Source organism: Pristis pectinata, chromosome 13 (assembly GCF_009764475.1).
Source record: "Pristis pectinata isolate sPriPec2 chromosome 13, sPriPec2.1.pri, whole genome shotgun sequence".
Classification (NCBI taxonomy): Eukaryota; Metazoa; Chordata; class Chondrichthyes; order Rhinopristiformes; family Pristidae; genus Pristis; species Pristis pectinata.
In genome coordinates this window covers 51,960,643-51,985,508 of record NC_067417.1, presented here as the reverse complement: position 1 = coordinate 51,985,508, position 24,866 = coordinate 51,960,643, and the positions used below count along the sequence as shown (strand labels likewise).

The following is a 24,866-nucleotide window of genomic DNA, read 5'->3' as shown; positions in this document are numbered from 1 at the left end:
TGTGTTTGCTCTGCCCAGGTATGGGCGCAGTTCGTGCCCGGCTGTCTGGTTCCTCTCTCGTCAGGGAATGTGCTGCGCGCTGCTGCATTAGTGAACAATTGTTCGCCGTTTGCTGCTTTGCTGTGGATTTACTTTGCAATGGTTTTCTTCCAGTGAACCTGCTGGTGATCCTGGTCTTGTCCCAGGGACGGTGTGGTCTCTCCCGCTGCATCACCTACTACCTGGTGGCCATGGCGCTGGCTGATCTTTCGGTTATCCTGATGGACGTGATACTGAAGCAGATCGTCCCTCTGTACACCGTCGACCCGTTCACCAACAACATCCAGGTGTGCGGTCTCATCGACAGCCTTACCCACGCCGCCACAGACCTGTCCGTGTGGTTCACCGTCGCCTTCACTTTCGACCGGTTCGTGGCCATCAGCTGCCGGGATCTGAAGGCGAAGTACTGCCGAGTACGGACGGCGGCGGCAGTTCTCGGGACTGTATGTGCGTTCAGCTTTTTGAAGAACGTGCCCTGGTACTTTCGCTACACACCTGTGTTCCTGTTTGGGATCCCGCTGTTCTGCATTGTGGATCTGAGTTATTACAGCTCGCCCCTGTGGAAGGCGTTCGACCTGATCCATCGCATCATCACGCCACTGCTGCCCTTCCTCCTGATCCTGTTCCTCAACGCGCTGACCGTTAGGTTCATACTGTTGGCCAGCAGAGCCCGCAGGCGGCTGCGGGGAGAAGGCGGCGCCGAGGCCCAGAAGGACCCGGAGCTGGAGAAGCGCAGGAAGTCGGCGGTCCTGCTCTTCAGCATCTCGGCCAGCTTCGTGCTACTGTGGATGACCCAGGCGGTGTACGTCATCCACGAGAGGCTGACCATTAACCACATCCTCCACCGTCTGTTCAAGTGGCGCCTGCCCTTCGTCATCGCCTACATCGGGCCCATGTTACAGCTGTTCGGCACCTGCAGCAACACCTGCATTTACGTGGTGACGCAGAGCAAAGTCCGGCAGCAGCTGTGGGTCGTGCTCCTCTCTCCCTGCGGTCTCCTCGCCCGGCTTGTCACGTAAGATCGGGAGCTGGTCACCCGCAGCAGTCTCCTCCCTGTGGCAAAGCCGGTAAACACCGCACATAGAACATGGAACAGTACAGCAGAGGAGCAGGCTCTTCGGGCCATCACGTTTGTGGCGAGCACGATGCCAAGTCTGACGAAACCCTTCTGTCTGTATCGAATCCATAACCCTCCATATTCATGTTCCTATTGAATGTATCTGTTTTGGCAAGTTCTTCAGGCAGCCTGTTCCACGCAACAACCACTCTCTGTGGAAAAGATTCATGAAGTTTGCCCCCTGTCCCCTGGTCTCTCGACACGGGCGTGGCTCGAGGAGCGAGCCGGCAGGGTTTGCACTTTCGACAGATGTGACATCACAAAATGCTGAAGATCTTCAGTCAGCCGGAGCGCAAAGTATAGACTCCGTCCCGTCAGCTGTCGGAGACACTGGCCGTGGACACGGTACCCAGCTGAATCACCAACTCCCTGTTCACTGGACATTCTCCTCACTCACCGGGACAATTAGGACCATCAGTCAGCTGCGCACAGACCCGCACCACAGTGACTGCCTACCCCGGAGTGAGAGACCTCAGTCTATGCACACATCCCCACTCCCGGACTGAGGGTCCATGATAACTCCCCTCCCCCGGAGTGAAGGGTGTTGGTCTCTCCACCGTTGCGCGCACGGTCCTTCAGGTCATGCGGCGAAGACGTTGCTGGTTTGATGTATGTCCCTCTCTGAGTGCAGCAACGTGTCTTGACAGTCTGTCCGGTGAGCTGTTGCTGCTCTCTCTCTGCGCTGCTGGTCTTCAGGGTAGGATCGCCTCTTGGGATGTTTATGTTTAATTTTACGTTTCTACCAAACGTTGCCACATGTCTGCCATCTTCAGCTGGAGCAGAGTGTATCGGCTTGTTTATGAACGAGAGTATTATTTACTGATTCCCAGGTAGAAGTGTTTAGACGGATCACAAGGCACGTCCCGCTGGAGTGCGTCACTCCGCTCGGATCCCGGGGTTCAGACACAGGCGCTGAGCAGTGTTGTCACTAGCTGCCCATCAGGTCTCGCAGTCGGTGACCGGCCCGAACACTGGGTCTTCAACATTTCTCTCCGTTGTCATTGTGACACGATCCGTCTGATCGTGGGGCAGGTGAATCGTTCCATCCTCTGCAACTGGGAATGGGTTGGGTCTAGACCTTCTGGCTTGTTCTTATTTCTTTGGACTCTCGGTTTTCTCTCCGGCCCTACTGTTGCACCCTCGTCCTGCCTCTAGTTGGCTTCAGTTGGATCCTCTTGGCTTTGTGTATCTGTCGCTGGTGTGTCAGCGATCCCCGGCCCGTACAGACTCCCTTTATGTTTCGCAAGTTCTCCTCCGTTCAGTGTGGAACTTTGCTTCATGACCCCTGTTGGTTCCCTCTCATTCCCCACTGGACCCTCCGGATTCCGCCTTCTGGCTCACTCTCTGTCCTCTCAGTTGTCCAGAGATCCAACCAGTTCAGACTTTGTTCCTTTGCTCCCTCTCACTGTCTCCACCTCGTCGTCCAGAATCTGTTGCTTCACAGCATGTAAACAGGCTATTCGACCCACCGCTTCCGTGCCATCTATGAACCAACCCTTTCCATTTATCCTGCATGAACCCCAATTTATTCTCCCCATATTCCCATCAGCACCACCCCTCCCATCCCCCGCCCCAGATTCTACCGCTCACTTACACATGAGGGGCAATTCACAGCCGTCATTATATCTAGCGTCCGCAAGTCTTTTGCATGTGGGTGGAAAGCGGAGCAGCCGGGGGGAAATGGTGACCACGCGGTCATAAGGAGAGTGAGCAAACTCCACAAAGGCAACGGCGGCGATTAGGATCAAAGCCGGGTCTCTGCAGCTGTGAGGAGCTGTTCTACTTGTCTGATCTGAGCTACCTCTGTTGGTTCCATCTTGATCACAGTTGGCTTCTTGCTTCCTGTGGGATCCAACTGTTTAGTCCACGTTTAATCCAAGGCTCTGATGAGTTCGGGAGAAAGTGGTCCTGGGAAAACCCAAATAGATCGATAAATGCCTCTTGACAGCACTGTAAACGATCGCTTCCATCATTGTGCTGGTGATTGAGAGTGGATTCATTGGTCGATCGTTCATCGTATTGTGTTTGTCCTGCCTTTGATGAGCAGGACATACCTGAGCAATTTCAGACTTTGCAATTGGAGTGGAACAAGATGGCTGCAGGTACAGCTAATTCTGCGGCGGAGGTAATCAGTTCGACAAAAGTACTCAGCGGATCAGGCAGCACCAGTGTGGAGACAACTTTTCAGGTCAAGGACCCTTCAGTGGCAAGTGAGAAAATGAGGTGTATTAAGCTGCAGAACGGGGAAATTGGTGATAACAGTGGGAAGACAATGGTGGGAAGCAGATCAGAGTTCTCAAGGCGAACGGGTCACCTGAATGAGATATAGAAAATGAAGAGAGGCTGTGACCGGATGAATAGTAAGAAACTTTTCCCCATGGCAGAGGGTCTAAAACTGGAGGGCATAAGTTTAGGGTGTGGGGTAAGAGCTTTAGAGGGGACCTGGGGAAGACATTCTCACCCAGGTGGTTGGAATCTAAAACAGATGAGATGAAGGGAAGGTGGAGACAGAGACACTCACGACAAGCACCTGAATCATCAAGGCAGCGATTATGGAGAAAGTGCTGATTAATGGGATTAGTATGGATGGCAAGTGATGGTCAGTATGAAGATGGTGGGCTGAAGGGCCTGTTTCTGTGCTGGATGACTCTATGTCTCCCTTCTGACTCTCTCCCCCTGATGACTTGCTCGCCCACCACTGTTTCAATGGCCTGGTGGACCACTATACCTCGGCCCACCTCACATCCGCATTGGCATCAAGTTCCTCTCCCTATTGGCAGCAGCAAAGAACCAGGAGCCATCATCACTGCAGATCAGTTCACGGTTCCTGCCTGATGTCCTCCTGTCTCGACCATGACTTTGGTGTAATGAGCAAACTCGGGTCCGTGGGATGCCTCCTTCAGTCCCTCATGTCCAAGGTCACAGTGGACTTTACAAATTCCCACGTGTTGCCAATGTGGCACTGCCTAACTGTGTCACTTCTCCTCTTATCCTTGTACTTTTATGTATGTTATTACTTTGAAATTTACAGTTTATTGTAAAAATTGTATTTAAACTGCCTGTTTAAAATATGAATTGATTGATTGATGTATTAGTTATCAGAACGTCACTGCTGATTTAAAATATTCTTGTCAACACCCTCCCCACACCCACTGCTCACTTTCCCAGCACCATGGACACACACCCAGCGTGTATCAGATGAGCCTCTGGGGAAAGGCTAAGCAGACACGGCACAGTGGGTTGTTGCTCTGACAAAATGGACAAACGCGTTTCAAATGTTGGACCGTTGCCAAGCTGACAACGGTCCGACATTTTATAGACGATAGACAATTCCAGGCTCTTTCACTGCCTGCTCCAGACTGTAAGGGAACAGAATGAGAGCAGCAGGCAAAGGGTTAAGAGTGAGAGTGAGAGACCGACTATATCTCAATTGAAACAGAGATCTGGAATATTGAAGTACTCATCGGGTAAAATGCCAATTATTTATCCCCCGGTTCACATCCAGAGGGAAGTGCTTCACTTCCAGTGGGAATTTCAAAGTCGCTGTAAAGAGAGTTTCAATGAGTTTGGCCGGCATTCACCGCCCATAGGAGAACGGGAAAGGCCAGTCCATGAACAAGAATCCTTGAACAGCCTGTCAAAGAAGCTGTGTGAACAGGGAAGTAGATTTTCAGCGTCTGGATAAATCTTCATTCAGTGTTAATCCCTTCAAGTAGCAATCATGGCTGACACATGCGTTCATAATTACCTGACGAGTCTTTCATCAATCTTGGATTATTTATTCAAAGCTTTGAATCACCCACTCCCCCTGGAAAAAAAAGTCAGCACGTTTCGTCAGAAGTCTCTGAATGTGGGCTCACTGGCAGCCTGCAGGGAATGTGTCTGTGCAAATTGGCAGATACAGAGAGCAAGCCTGGTGAGAACAGGGACCTCAGACCTCCTACAGGGAGTCCAGAGTTGGAGGGTTCTCCATCCAGTGAGGGGGCCAAGTGGCCTGGATACTCGGGCGTTCCTTCACTCGGTGGTAGTAATCCAGCAGATTGCGGTACATATTCTGTGTTAGGAATATTTAATGTATCAAGCGTCAGCATTGAGGTATTCGCCCCCTTTCCCTGGCACCTGAGACCAGTTTTCCACATGAGGCTCAGCTGTAGCTGAGCAGTAACTCAGCTGTAAACACAGCAGCTCCGGTCCAACAGGGAACTGGCTGACAACAGCTGTCTCGAGATCCCTACAACTGGTATTTGCCAAGCATTGGAGAACACAAATAAATGCTCCAAGGTGCTCAGTGCCAAAGTCGACAGTGTGTCAAAGCAATGCAATTGACCTTCCCCTAATTTAACACCTTTATTCCTGGTCCATCCCTATCCTTCTTCAAACCATTGCGCTTTCTGTCACTTTCTTTAAGGCGGGACGTACCTACATTGGAGGAGCTGTAGAGAGGTTGGTCCATGGGATGAAAGGGTTCATCACCATGATGCCAGTTCACCGATCACTGTGATACGTGTTGACCGATCAACGTCATACCAGCTCACGGAAGACAATTATATCAGTTCACTGATCACCGTGACACAAGCTCACTGATCACATCAATACTACCCAACACCTCATCACTTCACCAACATTCTACCCGACCACTTCAGCCAATCACTCTCCATCCTCCTCCCTTTAATGGCTGCTCTCCCGTCAGCCCCAAGGCCACATTCCCGGTCACCCACATCAAAACGCTGTGCATCACTATCAGGTAACGTGTATGAGGTGGCACCTTCATCACACACCCATCCTTGTGGAGAGCACGGTCTGAACTCACTGCTCGCTCATCCCACGTTCACTGTGTGTTCCAGGGAGCTCCACAGTTATAGCACGTAGATACGTCGCTTTAACCTCAGTGAAATATCGCTGCTGGCACAGATTTTCATCAGCTTTTTATTTTTCCGGTGTACAGTCTGTTCCAGGCCCGGCTTCCTCAGCAGATGCTGAACCGTCTGGAGCGGTGGGTCGCAGATACTTGACACAGGTTACTCCCTCGCGACTCCATTGCTTAACTCTTCCGTTTCGTCCGGATTTTCTGTAAATTCACGAAGCTCATCAAATTCTCTGTGATCTGATCGATGTCACCTTCGAAAGGAATTTTGTTCAGCTTCCACCCTGCAGTGATCCCATTCCTCTGAGCTTCACTGAAGGGTTTGGTGAGACTTGGACAATAAAACGCCTGAGAGAGCATAATTGAGTACAGAAACCTTGGCGGCCTCCCACTGTAGTCACAGATCTTTAACACGGGCTGACATAAACTACTGCCGTCAGTGTTGGTGTATGGTGATAGCGGTGTTGTAGCCAGTACAAAAAGGTCAAGGGAAGAGGTGGTGCAAGAGCAGGCGAGCGATGGGTGGATCCAAGTGAGGAGAGGAGACAGGCAGATGGAAGAGGGGTGAGTGGAAATGGCGCCAGAAGCTGGGAGGTGAGAGGTGTGAGAGACAAAGGGCTGAAGGTGCTGGGAACTGGTAGGAGAGCAATGTGGAATATGGAATCAAGTGAGGGACGTCGGGAGGGCAGATGGGAACAGTGCGGGAGAGGAACGAGTGGGAGGAGTGTGTGAATGATAGGCAGACGGAGTGGAAAGCAACCGGGTGATGGGGATTGTGGTGAGTGTTTGAAGAACAGGGTACATCTGGAGGAGAGAGGAAACGGACGGTTGGTGGACGCAGTTTTACCGGAATTTGGAGAATTCAGTCTTCATACCGTCGGCTTTTGGACTAGCCAGGAGGAGGAATATGAGGTGTTGTTCCTCTAGTTTGCTTTTAGCCTCACCCTGGCCGTAGAGCAGGCCGGTGACGGCGTGGAAATGGAGAGGAGAATTAAAATGCCTCGCAACCGGGAGCTCCAGATGGCCATGGTGGAGAGAGGGAAGTGGTCGGCAACGCAATTGTCCGGTTTGCACCTGGTCTCACCGCACATTGATCATGGAACAGTATAGCAGAGGAACAGGCCGTTCGGCCCACCTCGTCTGTGCAGAGCACGATGGCAAATGAGGCCAATCCTCTCCAGCCTGCACAGGATCCATATCTCTCCTTTCCCTGCCTATTCACGTGTCTATCAAACATTTCGTTAAACGCCACAATTACTTCTCCAGGCAGCCCGTTGCAGGCACCGACCACTGCCTGTGTTAAAAACATCATGGTCTGTCCCCGGTTCCCCCCCCCCCCCCCCCACCCCCGAGATGGGTGTGTCTGCGAAGAGTTAGCCGACGGGGTCTGCAGCTTCGACAGATGTAACAACACAAGAAAGGCTGAGGATCTACAGTCAGACGGAGAGCAAAGTACAGACTCCGTCGCTACACCTATCAGAAGCACTGACACTGGGAACAGTGTTCAGTGGGGTCACCAACTCTTTGTTCATGGGCGGGTCTGCTGACTAACCGGGACAGTTCGGACCATCAGTCAGCCTGCGCAGGGGACTCAGCACCGACGCACACCACCGTGACTCCCCTCCCCCAGAGTAAGAGGACATCGGTCACTCACTGGCCCCGGCGTTAGAGGTCTCGGTCACTCCTTTCTCCCGGAGTGAGGGACCTCGGTCATTCCATCCCCAACCCCCCACCCCCGGTGTGAGGGACCTCGGTCACTCAACGATCACTCAGAATGTCCTTCAGGTCATGCGGCGAAGCCGTTGGTGGTTTTGATACCTGTCCCTCTCTGAGTGCGGCAGCGCGCCTGGTCAGTCTGTCCGGTCAACTGCTGCTGCTCACCTCTGCTCCGCTGGTCTTCAGCGTGGGACCCCGGCTTCGGATGTTTGTTTTATTACTATGTTTGTTATGCTTGTACCAGAGGTTGCCAGATGTCTGTCATCTCCAGCTGGAGGAGAATGTATCGCCCTGTTTATGAAGGAGAGTTTTATCCACTGATTCCTAGAAAGAAGCGTTTGGACGGAACACAGGACGCGTCCGGTTGAAGTGTGTCACTCCGCTGGGATCCCGCGAAGCAGGTACAGGTGCTGAGCAGTGTGGTCACTTGCTGCCCCATCAGGTCTCTCAGTCGGTCAGCATTGGGTCCTCCATCACCTCTCACCGCTGTCATTGGACCGATAGGCATGGGCCACCATCCGTCTGATGGTTGGGCAGGTGAAGCAACCATGTCTGAGCAAAGTGGGATGGGGTGGGTCTTCACCTTCTGGTGTGTTCTTTCAACCCCTCTCCTCGCACAGCCGGGGGGGTCCCACGTTCTGTCACTAGTGTCAACTCCTCTAAGTTCCCTAACTTCTTTCTTTGCACTCTCGGCTTTCTCTCCGGCTCTACTGCTTCTCCTTCGTCCTGTCTCTGGTTGGCTTCAGCTGGATCCTCTTGGCTTTGGCATCTGTCGCTGATGTGTCAGCGATCCCCGATCTGTCCAGATTCCCCTTATTTCTCTCATGCTTTCCTCCGCTCGGCCTGGATATTTTCTGTGCTTCACGGCCCCTGTTGCCTCCCGTTCACCCCCCACTGGACCCTCTAGATTCCATCTCTCTCTCTCTCAGCTCTCCAGCGATCCAGTCGGGCCCCTTTTGCCCCTTTGGTTCATCTCACTGTCTCCACCTCATAGTCCAGAATTGATTGTTTCACCGCATGGAAACCGGTCCCAGACACCACACGAGGTCCGGATCAAAGCCAGGTCTCTGCAGCCGTGAGGAGCTGTTCTACTTTGTCTGCTCTGTTGGCTACAGTTCACAGTTGCTCTTGTTGCTTCCCTTTGTTCTCTCCTGATGTTTCCCTGCAGGCCTATCCAGTTGCTGCGGACATCTGTTTCCCGCTCCATTCAGCCCGAACCTGTTGGTTCTGTGGCAGAGTTTTCACAGCGGCGCAGGCTGTAGGACAGGCACTCGAAGCTACGCTCTCTTTCTCACTGGGTAAGTGTCACCCAACGGGTGTCATTTTTGCTGTACCAGCGTGGGTGCGTCACAGATGCCAACCAATGTCAACGAGCTGATGAACCCCCTCCAATGAATATCACATCCATTCTCAGTTGAGATGAGAGTGAATGCCTTCAACGTTAAAGCAGCTTTGGATCTCGGAACCCTGCAACATTTAGGTCAATGGGCATCAGAGCCCCTGTTGCGTGTGGGCACGGGCTGCTTCATTGCTGAGGAGATGTACATGGAATTAGACATGGTGCAGACATTAGTGAATATCTCAACTTATGATGGAAGGACAGTCATCAATAGAGCTGCTGAAGGTGGCTTGGCCCAGGACCATTCCTGCAATGATGTAAAGAACAAACTGCAGGAAGGACTCAATGGGTCAAGTAGGATCCGCAGAGGGTTGATGTTTTGGGTCGAGACCATACTTCAGGACTGCAGTGATGTCGTGGGGCTGTGGACTGATCTGACCTCTAACATCCACAACTGTATTCCCTTGAGGTACGACTCTAACCACTGGAGCTACTTCCCTTTGATGCCCACTGACGTCTGATCTATCAGGGTGCTCTGATACCACACTGTCAAATGCTGCCGATATCAGTGACGGTCACTCTTACCTCACTCCTCGGATTCAGCTCTTTGGTCCACGTTTGGTCCAAGGCTGTGATGAAATCAGAAGGAAGTGGTCCTGGGAATTCCCAAATAGGCTGATAAATATGGCTTGACAGCACTGTCAACGACAGCTTCCATCACTGTGCTGGTGATTGAGAGCGGACTCATTGAGGTGATTGTTCATCAAATTGGATCTGTCCTGCCTTTTGTGAACAGGACATACTGTATCAATATTGTTGGGTAGACACCAGTGTTGTAACTGGACTGGACTGGACTGGAACAGCTTGGCTGGAGGTACTGCTCGTTCTGCAGCACAGGTTATCAGTACTACAAAATTACTCAGCGGGTCAGAAGCACCAGTGTGGAGACAAGCTTTCAGGTCAAATGGAGCTGGTAAATGAGAAAACAGGTGTACTAAGCTACAGAGAGGGGGAACTGGAGATAAACAGGGGACAAGGTCTGTGGTAGGAAGCAGACCAAAGTTTGTCAGGGCTAAGGGGTCACCTGATTAACATATACAAACACAAGAGGGAAGGTGATAAGGTGAATAGAAAAAAACTTTTCCCCATGGCAGAGGGTCTAAAACATAGGTTTAGGGTGGTGGGGGGGAAGAGGTTTAGAGGGGACGTGGGAAGAGTTTTTCCACACAGAGTGGGGTTGGAATCTGAAACTCACTGGGTGAAGGGATGGTGGAGGCAGAGAATCTCACAACATTTAAGTATCTGGACAAGCACATTAGAGGGCATGAATTTAGGGTGAGGGGGAAAGATTTAAAAGGGACCTCAGGCACAAATTTTTCGACATAGAGGGCGGTGAGTATATGGAATGAGCTACCAGAGGAAGTGGGTGAGGCAGGTACAATAGTATCCTTAAGAATCACTTGCATAGGTACATGGAGGGACATGTGCTGAATGCAGGAAATTGGGACAGGCTGGGTGGACAGCATGGTCGGCATGGACTCATTGGGCCGAAGGGCCTGTATCCATGCTGTATTGCTCTATGACTCTTAAGCACCGGAATCACCAAGGGATTCATGGAGCAAGTACCAGTAAATGGGATTAGTATGGATGGGACAGGATGGTCAGCATGGACATGGTGGGCTGAAGGGCCTGTTTCTGTGCTGGTTGACTCTATGACCTCCCTCCTGACTCTCACCACTGTTTCAATGGCCTCTTTGTCCACTAGACCTCAGCCCACCTGCCCATCCCCAGTCTCCGCTCACATCCCCACTGGCACCAAGTTCCTCTCCCTGTTGGCAGCAGCAAAGACCGAGGCTCCTCCACCACTGCAGAACAGCTCACAGTTCCTGTCCGATGTCCTCCTGCCTCTGACCATGACTTTGGTGGAATGAGCAAACCAGGACCCATGACATGCTTCCTGCAGTCCTTCACGTCCAAGGTCACAGTGCTCTCTACAGCCTCCCACATGATGCCAGTGTGGCACTGCCTACACTGTGTCACTTCACATCTTCTCCTCTTACAATTTAACTAAGTTTTAATTTTGAAATTTACACTTTAATGTAACAATGGATATAAACTACCTGTTTAAATTATTAATTGACTGATGTATTAGTTATCAGAATCTCATTGCTGATTTAAAGCATTCTTGTCACCTCCCTCTCTGCCCCACTGCTCACTGTCCAAGCACCATGGACACACACTCAACGTGCATCAGATGAGCTGCTGGGGAAAGGCTACAGCAGGCACCCCATAGTGGGGTGTTGCTTTTACAAACTGGACACGTGTATTTGCAACGTAGGACCGTTGCCAGGCTGACAAAGGACGGACGGTTCCAATCACTCTCACTGCATGTTCTGAATGGTGAGGGAACAGAATGAGAGCAAAAATCCTTGAACATCAATTCCTGTCATAGAAGCTCAGTGAAAAGGGAAACAGCTGTTCAGCATCTGGATAAGTCTTGGTTCAGTAATAAACTCTTCAAGTAGCATTCATGCCTGACCCGTGTGTTAATAATCATCTCTCATTTCTTTAATAAATCTTGTTGAATATATCCAAAGGTTCAAATCACCCACTCCCCCTAGAAAATATCAGCATGTTTCATTAGAAGTCTCTGACTGCAGGCTCATTGGCAGCCTGCAGGGAATGTGTCTGTGCCCAATGGCAGAGGCAGACAACAAGCCTGGTGAGAACAGGGACCTTAGACCTCCTTCAGGGAGTCCATGGTTGGAGGGCTCTCCTTCCAGTGAGGGGGCCAGGTGGCCTGGATACTCGGGCGTTCCTTCACTCGGTTGTAGTAATGCAGCAGATTGGGGTACCTTTTCTGAGAGAGGCTGGAATCAAAGAACAGAGAACAGTTCAGCACAGGAATAAGCCCTTTGGCCCATGATGTCTGCACTGAACATGATGCTAAATCTCTTCTGCTTAAGTACAAGCATATCCTTCCATTCCCTGCATATTCACCTGTCCATCTAAAGCCTCCAAAACACCACTATCATGTCTTCTTTCACCACTACCCCTGGCAGCCACTTGCCCCACAGATCTCCTTTATACTTTCCCCCTCTCGTCTTAAGTGCACGTCCTGTAGTATTTGACATTCCAACCCTGGGAAAAAGATTCTGTCTATGGTATCTATGCCGCTCGTAATTTTATAAACTTCTATTAGGTCTACCCTCAGCCTCCAACGCTCGAGACAAAACAGCACAAAGCTTGTCCAACTTCTTCTCATAGCTCATACCCTCTAATCCAGGCAGCATCCTGGTAAAGATTTTCTGTGCCCTTTCCAAAGCTTCCACATCCCTCCTGTAATGGGGGTAACCAGAATTGCACACAATACTCCGAGTGCGGCCTAACCAAAGTTTTATAAAGGTGCAACATAACTTACTTTGAAACTCAGTGCTCCAACCAATGAAGGGAAGCACGCCATACACCTTCTTTACCACCCTATCTAAAGGGTGGCCTCTTTCAGGGAGCTATGGACTTGGACACCAAGATCCCTCTGTACATTAAAGCTATTATGGGTCCTGTCATTAACTGTATGCTTTTCTGCCAACATTTAAATTTGACCTCCCAAAGTGCAACTCGTCACACTTGCCCAGATTAAACTCCAAGTGCCATTTGTTCACCCTTATCTATAACTGCTCTATATTTTGCTGTATCCTTTAACAACCTTCTTCACCATCCACAACGCCAGCAATCTTCACATTGTCTGCAAACTTACTAACCCACCCATCTACATTTTAATTCATGTCATTTTTATATACATGTTATATATCACAAACAACGAAGATCCCAGCACCGATCCCTGCAGAACACCACTGGTTGTGGACCTCCAGCCAGAATAACACCCATCCATCTCTACTCTGTCTTCGGTAGGCAAACCAATTCTGAGTCCAAATTACCAGGTCATTGTGGATCCCATGTAACAGCCGACCATGAGGGACCTTGTCAAATACACTACCAAAATCTGTGTAGACAACATCTACTGTGCCCGACATGCCCCCAACTACCCCCAACTTTTGTCACCTCCTCAAAACAAAAATCAAATCAGGTTTGTAAGACATGACCAAAGTAAAAGATATACTGGTTGAATTTGGTCAGGACTATTTAAGGTATCAAGCGTCAATGATGTAATCACTCTTTCCTCAGTCACCAGTTTGCTCTGTTGTAAACGGACACAGAAGCTTAGTTCCAACAGGGAAGTGACTGACAACAGCTGTCTCAGGAATCGCAACAACTGGCATTTACCTAGCACCGGAGAACACAGTCAAATGCTCCAAGGTGCTCAGTGCGAGAGTCAACACTAAGCCCAGGTCTCTCAAGAAGTTTTACAACAAAAAATCAAAGTTTGATGGAAGTGAGAGGGTGCAATGTACAGTGGGTCAAAGCAGTGCTGTACAATTGTGGCTGGAAGCTCAACACACAGCACTACACAGCCTGCCTCAAGTTTCTGACAGTTGCAAGAGGAGGGATGGTTGGGCAGCAATGGAAGTAAGTTTGTGGGAGGGACTAGGCTCAAGTTTCAAGGGTCAAGAGGGATCAAGAGGTCACAGCAGTGGGGGTGGGCAGCATGGACCACAGTGAAGGGCACTGTCCTATGGTGGGATTCGGTGTTCATGGTTACCATGAAGGACGGGACACTGGGAGGAGGGGTACAAGGTCTCCATGGAGTGGGGGGAGCCAGAGGCCTGGCTGGAGGTTAGGAGACTGGTTAACGTCGCATAGGTGAAGACACCAGAGACTGCGGATGCGGGAATGTGGAGCAACACACAAACTGCTGGAGGAACCACTGGATCGGGCAGCATCTGTGGAGGACTGATGCTGGGTCTGGACCAGAAATGTTAACCATCCCTTTGCCTCCACAGGTGCTGCCCGACCCACTGAGTTCCTCCAGCTGTTTGAATGTTGAACAGATCCCAGCCAAGGCATAGCACTCAGTGCAGGCTCTGCATCACCGGCAATGGGCAAAGGAGAACCAGTTTCTCACTGAAGGGAATAAACTTGCTGGTTAGAACTTTGGGCTCTGCTCTAGAACACAAACACTCCTTGCCAACCAGCTGGGGGAGCTGATGGGTTGTTCTGGGGAGAGCTCCCACTGCAGATCACCTCCACTGGGCTCTGTTGGCCACAGCACAGGTCACGGGGAACGCTGTCCTTCCCAAGGAGCCGGTCAGGTGCGCTTCACTATCAGCAGCGTGGAAACCTGCCCGAAGCCGGTCTTGAAATTTAACCCTTTAAAAATAATCAGCCCTGTGGCTTTGAACCACTTGGAATACAGCCACTGACTGCACTGCCAACACATCATTTCTTAAACCGTGGGCACCACTGTTCAGTTAGAACACTCTTCCACACACCCTTCTCCCCCTCTGGGATGTCTCGCCCTCTCCACAGTGCTCCTATACATTCAACACACCTGCAGGGCATCCCCCAGGGAAGGGATGCTCTTACTTCAGCAGCCTGGCCTGACTAGTGCAAGGATGCAGCTGGTAGGAGCTGCTGCCTCACGGGTCCAGAGACCCAAGTTCGATCCTGACCTTGGATGCTGTCTATGTGGGGTTTGCATGTTCTCCGTGACCTCGGGCGCTCTAGCTTCCTTCCACACCCCAAAGGGTTGGTAGGAGAATCGGCAGCTGTAAATTGCCCCTGGTGTGGGGGGAGTAGCAGAATCTGCGAGGAGTTGATGGTAACTTCGGGAGAATAGGTCACAGGGAAAATTAGTGGTGAATGTGAATGCCAAGAGCTAAAATACATGATGGGCTGAATGGCCTCCTTCAATGTTGCAAAGAAGTATAGAAATGAAGGATGGAACGGGATATAGCAGTGACCCATCGACTGGGCAGAAGATCTCAGCTCACTGAGATCACCATCACCCAAAGGTTGGTCTGATCGGCCTTCCCACCAGTAGACAGGCTCAGTGAGACGGTCAGTACTCACCCAAATCGGATGCAGAAGGCCAGGTGAGGAAACAGCATGACATCAGCCATGGTGAAGTTCTTCCCTGCTATATACGAGTGTGGTCCCATCTAAAGAGAGGAGAGAGTGTGGTTAAAGCACACACTGATGCAATCGTCAGTGCAGTTGCAGAGAGACAGTGCTGATACGAGAGGAGGTTATCCTAGTTCCTTCTCCTGGTTTGGAGCTCATTTTTCTCTCTCTCATTCCCACAGGAGGTGTTTTTGTAGGCACTGATTCTCTGGGTAAACTGCCACAAGTCAAACACTAAAACCCTGTCCCCCACAGTCCTGCCTAGGACTGCTACCAAAGCATCGATAGTAGCAGAAGGTTCAGCCAGTCAACATTCAAACTGCAATCAACCAGGAACCAGTCACAGAGTTCCCTTGGAGCCTCCTTCAGCCTCAGAGCACCTGGATGATCCATTCTGTGGGGAACCCTGCCCGCACCAATCCCTGGGAGGGGATGCAAACACTGTAGGTGTTGCAGATTCATTGGTAAACCACAACAGCCTGATCCCACCTCCAAACACTCCATCTGTGGCATGGTCAGGTTTCACTGTCCCAAATGAAATATGCTTCACATGCAGTAAGTGCAGCTGTTTCCACCACCATTGCAGGAAGCGAGACCCAGACTCCAAAAACCTCTTTGTTTTACTACCCTCTAATTCTTCTATTTTAAATTTGTTCCCCTTACTTACCAACCTCACAGGTAAAAGAAATAGGTCTCTCCTGAATGGGCCTTTCAGAATTTACTTACGACAAGGAAGACGTAGCATTGGGTCTCTTCAAGGAGGATAAGTTCTCAAGGCCGGATGTGATATACCCCAGTTTGTTGAGAGAGGCAAGATATGAGATTGCTGGGGCCTCGACCAAGATCTTTGTGTCCTCTCCAGCCACTGGTGAGGTCCCAGAGGACTGGTGAGTAACTAATGTTGATCCTCTTTTCAAAGTAAAATAGGGATAATCCTGGAAATTATAGGCCACTGAGTCTCACATCAATGGTACGAAAGCTATTGAAGACTATTCTTACGAATAGGATTTATGAACATTTGGAAAAACTAATTAGGGACAGTCAGCATGGCTTTGTGTGGGGCAAGTTTTGTCTTACTAACTTGATTGAGGTTCTTGAGGAGGTGACAAAAGTGGTCATTGAAGGTAGAGCTGTGGAAGTTGTCTACATGGCTTTTAGTAAGGCATTTGACAAGGTCCCTCATGGTGGGTTGATCAGGAAGATTAAGATGCATGGGATCCATGGTGACTTGGCCGTCTGAATTCAGAATTGGCTTGCCCGTAGAAGAAAGAGTGTAGTGGTGGATGGGACTTACTCTGGTTGGAGGTCTGTGACAAGTGGAGTTCCACAGGGATTAGTACTGGGGTCTTTTGTTTGTGATGTATCTAAATTACTTGTAATGAAAATGCAGATTTGCTGTAAGTTTGCTGATAGCATAAAAGATCGGTGGCATTGTGAATATTGTAGAAGATTGCCAGAGGATACAGTAGGATACAGATCAGCTGCAGATATGGACGGAGAAATGGCAGATGGAGTTTAATCCAGCCAAGTGTGAGGTGTTGCACTTTGGGATGTCAAATATAAAGGGACAGTACACAGTTAAAAGCAGGATCCTTAACAGCATTGATGTACAGAAGGATTTTGGAGTCCAAGTCCATTGCTCCCTGGAAGTCGCTGCACTGGTTGATAGGGTGGTGAGGAAGGCGTATGGCAAGCTTGCCTTTATTGGTTGAGGCACTGAGTTCAAGAGTCAGGAAGTTATGTTGCAGCTTTATAAAACTCTGATTCACCAGGATGCTGCCTGGATTAGAGGGTATGAGTTATAAGGAAAGGTTGGACAAACTTGGGTTGTTTTCTCTGGAGCGGCAGAGGCTGAAGGGAGACCTGATAGAAGTTTATAAACTTTGAAGTATAAATGGAGTAGACAACTGGTATCCTTTTCCAGCGTCGAATGTCTAATACTAGAGGGCATGCATTTAAGGTGAGAGTGGGCAAGTTCAAAGGAGATGTGCGGGGCAAATTCCTTTTTATTTTACACAAGGTGTGTGGTGGCTGCATGGAATGTGCTGCCAGGGGTGGTGGTGGAGGCAGATACGATAGAGGTGTCCAAGAGGTTCTTAGAGAGGCAAATGAATATGCAGAGACTGGAGGGATATGGACCATGCGCAGGGAGGTGGGATTAGGTGTCATTAGCTTAATTAGAGCCTGTCCCTGTGTTGTACTGTTCTATGATCTAAATCTCTCCTTTGCCCTCAGTTCCAAAGCAAACATCCCCTCATTGTGAAAGTTCTCCAGTCCTCTCAATGTCCTCATAACTCTCCTCTGCACCCCCTCCATTGTTGTCACTTCTTCCCCACAATGTGGTGGCCAGAACTCTAAGCAGTGCACAAGCTAACTCATGTTTTATGCACGTTTAAAATGACCTCCCTGCTCTTGTATTCAATTCCTCGATGTGTGACTTTAATCTATGTATGGACTGGCCAATCCAGGCCAGCAATAATACTGCGGAAGAAGAATTTCTGCAGTGAGGATGGGATGGATATTTGGATGAAAACATTGAGCAGCCAGCTAGGGAGCAGACAATCCTATGATAGGAAATGAGAAAGGTTAACATTAATCCTGTTGTGTCTGGTCCATTTGGGAACAGTGATCATAACATGACAGAGTTATCAATTCAGATGGAACATGAGGTAAATTCAATCCCATACTAGGGTTCTAAATCTAAACAAAGGAAACTATGAAGGTGTGAGGTGAGCAACGGGGAGCTTCTTTCAAAGGTGTGACAGTCAATAGGCAATGGGTGACAATCAAGGAACGAATGCAAGAAAGGCAACAGTTAAGTCCTTTCTGACTTAAAAATACTGAAGGAAAATGTCTAACAACAGACATTAAGGATGGTTTTTTTTAGATCCGAAGCAGCAAATCTTCGGATTTAAATTTCAACAAAGGACAAAAATTGATTAAGAGATCAAAAATAAAGTGCGGCTAAACAGGCAGAGGGCATACAAGTGGAGTGTCAACGCTTCTGCAAAGCAGAGGATGTAAAAGTGGAGTATCAAAGCTTCTAAAAATATGTAGAACAAAAAAAAAATCATTGCAGTTCCCTGCAGCCAGAAATAAGAGAATTCACAATGTTAACTGGAAGAACAATTCAACAACTACTTTGGTTGTAGCTTCACTGAAAATGAGATAATTAACTTTCCAAAAATGCTCAGAAGCCAAGAATCTAATGAAGGTGAAGAACTAAAACAAATTAGTAGCAGTAAGTATTGGAAAATTAACAGCACTGAAAGCTGATGGAACTCCAGGGCCTGATAGTCTGTATCCCAGAACTGTCATGGAAATAATGGTCATTATCTTCTAGAACCCGATAGATCACGGAATCCCACGGATTGGAGGGTGGCAAATGTAACCCCACCATCCCAAAAGAAGGGAAGCAGAAAACAGGGAAGCACAGAATGGTTAGCCTAACATCAGGAGTGGGGAAGATGCTGGAGATTATTGGGAACAATGAGATAACAGGACACTTGGGAAACATCAGGAGGATTAGACCAACTGAACATCGATTACTGGAAGGAAAATACTGTCAAAACCTACTGGAGTTTTTTTTAAGGAGGACAAAACCACAGAGCACGCAAGGGAATATCAGCGGGTGTGGTGTACCTGGATCTTCAAAAAGCCCACAGAAAAGGTTTGTGTGTAACGTCAAAGTATGTGGGAATGTGGGTAATGCACTGGCATGGATTGAAAATTAGTTGACGGAAGGAAAGTTGGAATAGAGGGAACCCCTGAGTTGGGGGGGGGGGGGTGGGGGGGGAAGGTGTTCCTAAAAAACAATTCAAGTCATGATTTTACATAAAGCAAAGGCACGTCATCTTTGCATACATCAAGAAATGCAAGTTGAAAAAATGTTTAGTTGTGTAGCGGTTAGCGCGACTCTATTACAGTGCCAGCGATCGGGATTCGATTCCCGTCACTGTCTGTAAGGAGTTTGTACGTTCTCCCGTGTCTGCGTGGGTTTCCTCCAGGTGCTCTGGTTTCCTCCCACATTGCAAAGACGTATGAGTAGGTTAATTTGGGTTTAAAATGGGCGGCGCGGACTTGTTGGGCCGGAAGGGCCTGTTACCACGCTGTAAATAAAATTTAAAAACTTAAAAGAACATTTAGAAAATTTAATTTAAATTCCGTGAGAGTGGATTTTATTCTGTATTGTAAATTTCTGGTAGTGATTTGTGAATTCGGTAACGACAAACTTCCCTGACTTGAATGGCCATATTGCAGGGTTCTCCCATAAATAGGTGTTTTGTGGGGTAGTTGGCAGTCACTAGTGGGGTGCCACAGCGGTCAGTGCTTGGACCTCCACTATTCATCATTTGTATCAACGCAATGCTTCAAGATTTTTCAAGAACACCAAACTGGGAGGCATAAATTGTGAAGAGCATGCAATTCAGATGAGTTGGCAGATGATGCATATTGCAGATGGATGTGAGGTTATCAATTTTGTCAGATAACAAGGAACAAGAGAAAGGTGGGTTACTACTTAAGCAGTGATAGATTGGGAGGTGTTGATGTACAAGTAGACTTGCTCTTGTACATGAGTCAGTGAAAGTACAATGCAGTAAAGACAAAAAGCCTTCATAGTAGGAAGTTTAATGGACAAAAGCAAGGATGTCTTACTACTGTTATAAAGGCCCATGGTGTGACCAGACCTGGAGTTATGTGTGCAGTGTTGGTCTCCTGATCTAACAAAGGATGAATGAAACATAGGCAATGTAAGGAAGTCCCACCCAACCCACTCCCAGGATGGGGTACTGCCATGTGAGAGGAGACCAGAGTTTGCCTTCACTGGAGTTGAGAAGAATGAGAGAAGATTTCACCGAAAGATACGAAATTTTGACAGAGGACGTTTCCCCAGGCTTGGGCATCTGGATCTAAGGGTCACAGACTCGAGATGCGGGGCCGATAATTAGGGCTAAGGCAAGTGGAAATTTCTTCACTTGGAAGTTGGTGAACATGTTCATTTCTCTGCCAGAGAGGGCAGTGCAGGTCATGTTGCTGGATATACTCAACGAGGGGGGCAGATAAGTTTCTAAGAGCTATGGGGAGAGAGCGGAAACATGGTACAGGATGGAGGATTGGCCATGACACATTGAAAGGAGGAAGAGGCTCAAAGGGCTGAATGGCCTGGTCCTGCAACTATTTTCTATGTTTCCAGCTGCAATTTAACTGCGGCAACAGTGCGTCACCTCCACCTCTCAGTCAGTAGTCTCAAGATACAGGGACGTACCTTCTGCAGATATCCTTCCCAGAATTTAAACTCCGTGCTCAGCACAGACTTGTTCCTTGCCAGTGCCGTTTCATGTCTTTCGGGCTCTGGAACCCTCCAGTTGTAGAAGAGAAAGTCAGCTGTGAGGACAAGGGCAGTGAAGTAAGAACAATCCCTGCAGACGGGGCTCCTCCTCCTCCAACTACATCCTGCTCTCAGCCCCTGCTGCAGCTCTGAGCGCCCCCCCTACCCCCAACTCCATCTCTCACTTCACCAAGACCCTACCAATGCAAAACTACACTTTTCCATTGAGGCAGCCCCTCGGGATGGAGGCTGACTTACTTCCACACTGGTTCGGTGGGTTTGGAGGTGACTGACCGGGGAACAACAGATGGGATGAGTGACTGGGTAGTTTGTGAGGTGCTCTGTTCCGTCTGCTCCTCATGCAAGCCCTCCTTGAGCTCCCCAGGTATGAAGACAAGGCTCCCTGTATCAGACAGAACACTTCTGCTCCATTTCGTGGTCATTGCTAGGGGCTCCCAGGAGTCAGAGGTTTCTTACATTTTTCCCCAGTGGGACTTGGAGCACTTCCTTGAATCCGTTCCTCTCCCAGTGACAGAGCTGGGAATATGGCTAATGTTTGGGGAATCTAGTGTCGGGTGTATGATCGATGTGGTCCCCCCCACCAGTGCAGGACAAGGGTCATCTGGGCCTCAGGGCTGGGGCTGTCGGCCTGAGACAGGACACTGCTGTTGGTTCCCTGACAGCCAGTCAGTGAACCAACAGCAGTCTGGAGTCAGTCAGTCTGGAGGAGTTTGGGAGGACGGTGTTGGTGCTCTCTTTCCAGGGCCCTGAGGGGCCTGCTGTAAGAGGTCTCAGAAGAACATTGGAGGGCAGGTAAACCATGAGTTTTGTGTCAGGTTTGAGGTCTTGATCTTTGAACACATCTCCCCAATGGCTGGTGTAATTGTATGTGACAGTGCATTGAGTGCAGTGGTGCATTTCATTGCCACTGAAATGCAGGGAAGTACAGAAGGTACAATGTAAATTCCATAGAAATGCTTCCACTTGTGGAAGAGTCATGAACAAGGGAATGTAGTTTCTAGATAAGAGGCCGGTCATTTAAAACTGAGGCATGTAGAAATTTCTTCTCCCAGAAGGTAGTGAATTCTCTGCCCCAGAGAGTGCTGGAGGCAGATCATTAGATATATTCAAAGTGGAGAGAATGAGTTTCTGGCCACATTTCTACTGATGGTGTTTTGGGGCCAGGTTCATGGAGATGAGAGAGGATTAGATGTAGTCAGTCCAGTAGTAGTTGGTACCCATCATGGTGCGGGTGATGCAGACACCACATGGTCTCTCGCTCTGATGGTGACATCATCTACCAGGCTCAGGGCCTGCAGCTGGGGCATTGCCATGAGATCTTGTGTTTGTATCTCTGGCAAAACAGGGGTCCCCCTGAGCCCCCTCCAATCCCAGGCCTGTGGGTCAGGCAGGGATTCCCCCTGAGCCCCCTCCAATCCCAGGCCTGTGGGTCAGACAGGGATTCCACGAGCTCCCTCCAATCCCAGGCCTGTGGGTCAGGCAGGGATTCCCCCTGAGCCCCCTCCAATCCCAGGCCTGTGGGTCAGGCAGGGATTCCACGAGCCCCCTCCAATCCCAGGCCTGTGGGTCAGGCAGGGATTCCCCCTGAGCCCCCTCCAATCCCAGGCCTGTGGGTCAGGCAGGGATTCCCCCTGAGCCCCCTCCAATCCCAGGCCTGTGGGTCAGGCAGGGATCCCCTGAGCCTCCTCTGGTTAGTCAGCAGCCACCCACCTGTAGCTGCCTGGGGGTGGGTCCTGGATCCTCAGGGATGGATGAGTCCTCACTATTGTCACTGACGTTCAGCTCTGCTGTGTCCAGAAGCAGCCACCACAATGCCTTCACCCAAACCCCCCCTCCCAATCTCCCACCCCCCCTCCCGCCGCCCACACATGCTACTCGTAATAGCTTGGTCAGAAACTCACCCATCTTCTGATGCAGAGTTACCACCTCAAACATCCTCTGGTACACAAGAGCCTGCTCTGCTGGGTTGTCTGGGATCAGCTGGCTGCCTTGGGACTTGTACTGACTCTGCAAGGCAGAGAGGAAATACATCCCACAGAAACATTAGCGACACGCTGAACAAAATGTGGGCCACACCTCCAGTCCCTCCCGTACACACAGCCTCCAACAGTCAGCAGCCGGGCCACTGCCAGAGGCAGGGTTAGTGCCAGAGGCAGTTACCAGTGCCCAGCGATTTCCAGCAGGGCTTATCACTCACGGCCTCAGCTTTAGAAACGGACTAACCCAGTTACATCTTAACAGATAGAAATAAAGCTGGTCATTTTCTGAGCTTCAAAATTATTGTTGGATTTTCTACTTGAGCCAGTCCCACTTGCCCTTGTTTGGCCGATATCCCTCTTAACCTTTCCTCTCCATGTACCAGTCCAAATGACTTTAAATGTTACTATTGTACCTGCCTCAACCACTTCCTCTGGCAGTTTGTTCCATATACTCACCACCCTGTGTGTGAAGAAGTTGCCCCTCAGGTCCCTTTTAAATCTCTCCCCTTTCACCATAACAGTGGGTGAGCCTCTGGGCAAGGGGTAGGGACACCCATCACCCACCCCCCTCCCTCCAGCGGGAGGCGGAGACACCCACCAACGCCTCCCTAGAGCAAGGGGCGGGGAGGTTACCGGGACCGTGCATCCTGATTGACTGGCAGCGCTCCCGGTGCATCCCCCACTGAACCAAGAGTCTCTCAGCTTCACACAGACTTGGCGTCCGGTTGGATGTTCCACAACGTCCTATAATCGGATGGCTGCCCCACACTGTGGCCCAACTCCTCCCTCCGGAGCCCGGGAACCTCCTGCTCTACGCCGGGAACGGAGAGGGACGGTGGCGGAGTGTGTTCATACTCACCTCCAGGTACAGGCACGCCGCCATCGACTCGTTCACCACGTTGCCGTTGAGCATGAAGGTGGGGAGCTGGAACAAAACGAAAAGTTACTCAGGGCCGAGCCATCCCCCCCTCCAGTCCCCCAGCACCCGAGCATACCCCACCTGCCCTGCGGGAGGGAAATGGTGAACAGTTTAAACTCCACATGTCCTTACTTCTCCCCGGGGGTTCAGTGCCAGAACTTCGGACGACTTGTGCTCCTGCTTGTCGAAGGACAGCAACTTGTGCGGGACGTCCAGCAGCTGCTTCTCCCTTAGCGCGATCATCAGGCGCCAGCAGGGCGGGGAGCCCGAGCCCCAGTACAACACGGTCCGCTCCGCCATCGTCCTTTTCGCAAAGTCATTCCCAGCCTGTCAGCTGACCTCGCCGTGTGTTGCAATCTCGGAAATTACAGCTATTGGTAACCTCCTTCCCATCCACCTACCTCAAACTATTCACAGACGTTGAGTAAGAGAGATCCAAAGACTCACCGCCCTCTGACATTTCATGTTGCCTCATTTGTCTAAAGTGGGCGACCCCTTATTGTTAATCATTGACCCCCTGGTTCTAGATTCTCCTACACGAGGAAACATCCCGTCCAGACCCCTCAGGTCCCCATACCTTCACCTCTCTCTGACCCCACATCAGGACTTGTACCCAGCTGCTGCTGTGCTAGAGGGGCTGAAACCTCGGTGAACTTTGGCGTGTTGGCCGAGGAGATGGTGCCACAGGTTTATGATGAGAGTTTGGAAATTTGAAGGAGATCTGAGGGGTAGGTTTTCCCACACCGAGTGGCGGAGATGTATGGAACTGCTGCCAGAGGCGGCTGTGGAGGTGGGTACGATTAGTGCAGACAGACATCACGGTCAGCACGAATGAGGTGGGCCAAAAGGGCTCATTTCTGTGCTGTACGTTTCTGTGATTCTCTCCCATTGGATCACAGGCAGGGAGTCAGGGATACCTGGCAGGTTGAGTGAGCCCACTCTCACCCTGGTGTGTGGGAAAGCTCAGAGTCCCAGCTACAAGATGGGTCAGTGGAGGGTGTATGATTAAACAAGGGGTGCTGGACAGGGAAGCATTGGGAGAGCTGGGTGTACGGTGAGGGTGGGGAACATGGGGAGAGCTGGGTGTACGGAGAGGGTGGGGAACATGGGGAGAGCTGGAGGTAAGAACAGGGTGTTCTGAGGATGGAGTCCGACCCACATGCTGCTGCTGTAACATCAGGTAACAGGACAGCACTGCAGACTGGGAGTGTGTCATTGGTGTTCACCTGTATCTGGGCTGTGACCCTGCAGAGACACCTGTACGGTGGAGCATCTCCCCAGTGTGTTTGTTACTATTTCCACCGGGGTGCTGCCTTCTAGTTGGCACTCCGCTCCTGTGGACAAGAGTTATCTGCATCTCTTGAGAAGGGTTGCCCATCTTTTTTATTAGGATCCAGTCAGAATCTGGGACATGGTCGCCTCCAGTCAGGGCACTCCCTGCTGTCAGAGGAGGGGCATTGACCATCAGAGGGGGCTGGGTTGAATTTTGGGGAAGCGAGTTGCACCTACCTTAGGCTCGTAG

General features: G+C 50.2%; 1 protein-coding gene across 1 annotated transcript; it reads right to left on the bottom strand.

Moving 5' to 3' along the window:
* Positions 1-11,621: 11,621 nt before the first annotated feature.
* Positions 11,622-23,680, bottom strand: LOC127577412 (glutathione S-transferase A-like). The gene is made up of 6 exons (XM_052028608.1): positions 23,477-23,680; positions 23,285-23,350; positions 22,348-22,453; positions 20,363-20,481; positions 15,046-15,134; positions 11,622-11,945 (listed from the first exon to the last, which is right to left on the bottom strand). The coding sequence occupies exons 1-6, from the start codon at positions 23,642-23,644 to the stop codon at positions 11,813-11,815; spliced, it is 681 nt and encodes a 226-aa protein (XP_051884568.1). The 5' UTR covers positions 23,645-23,680; the 3' UTR covers positions 11,622-11,812.
* Between the last annotated feature and the right edge of the window lie 1,186 nt (positions 23,681-24,866).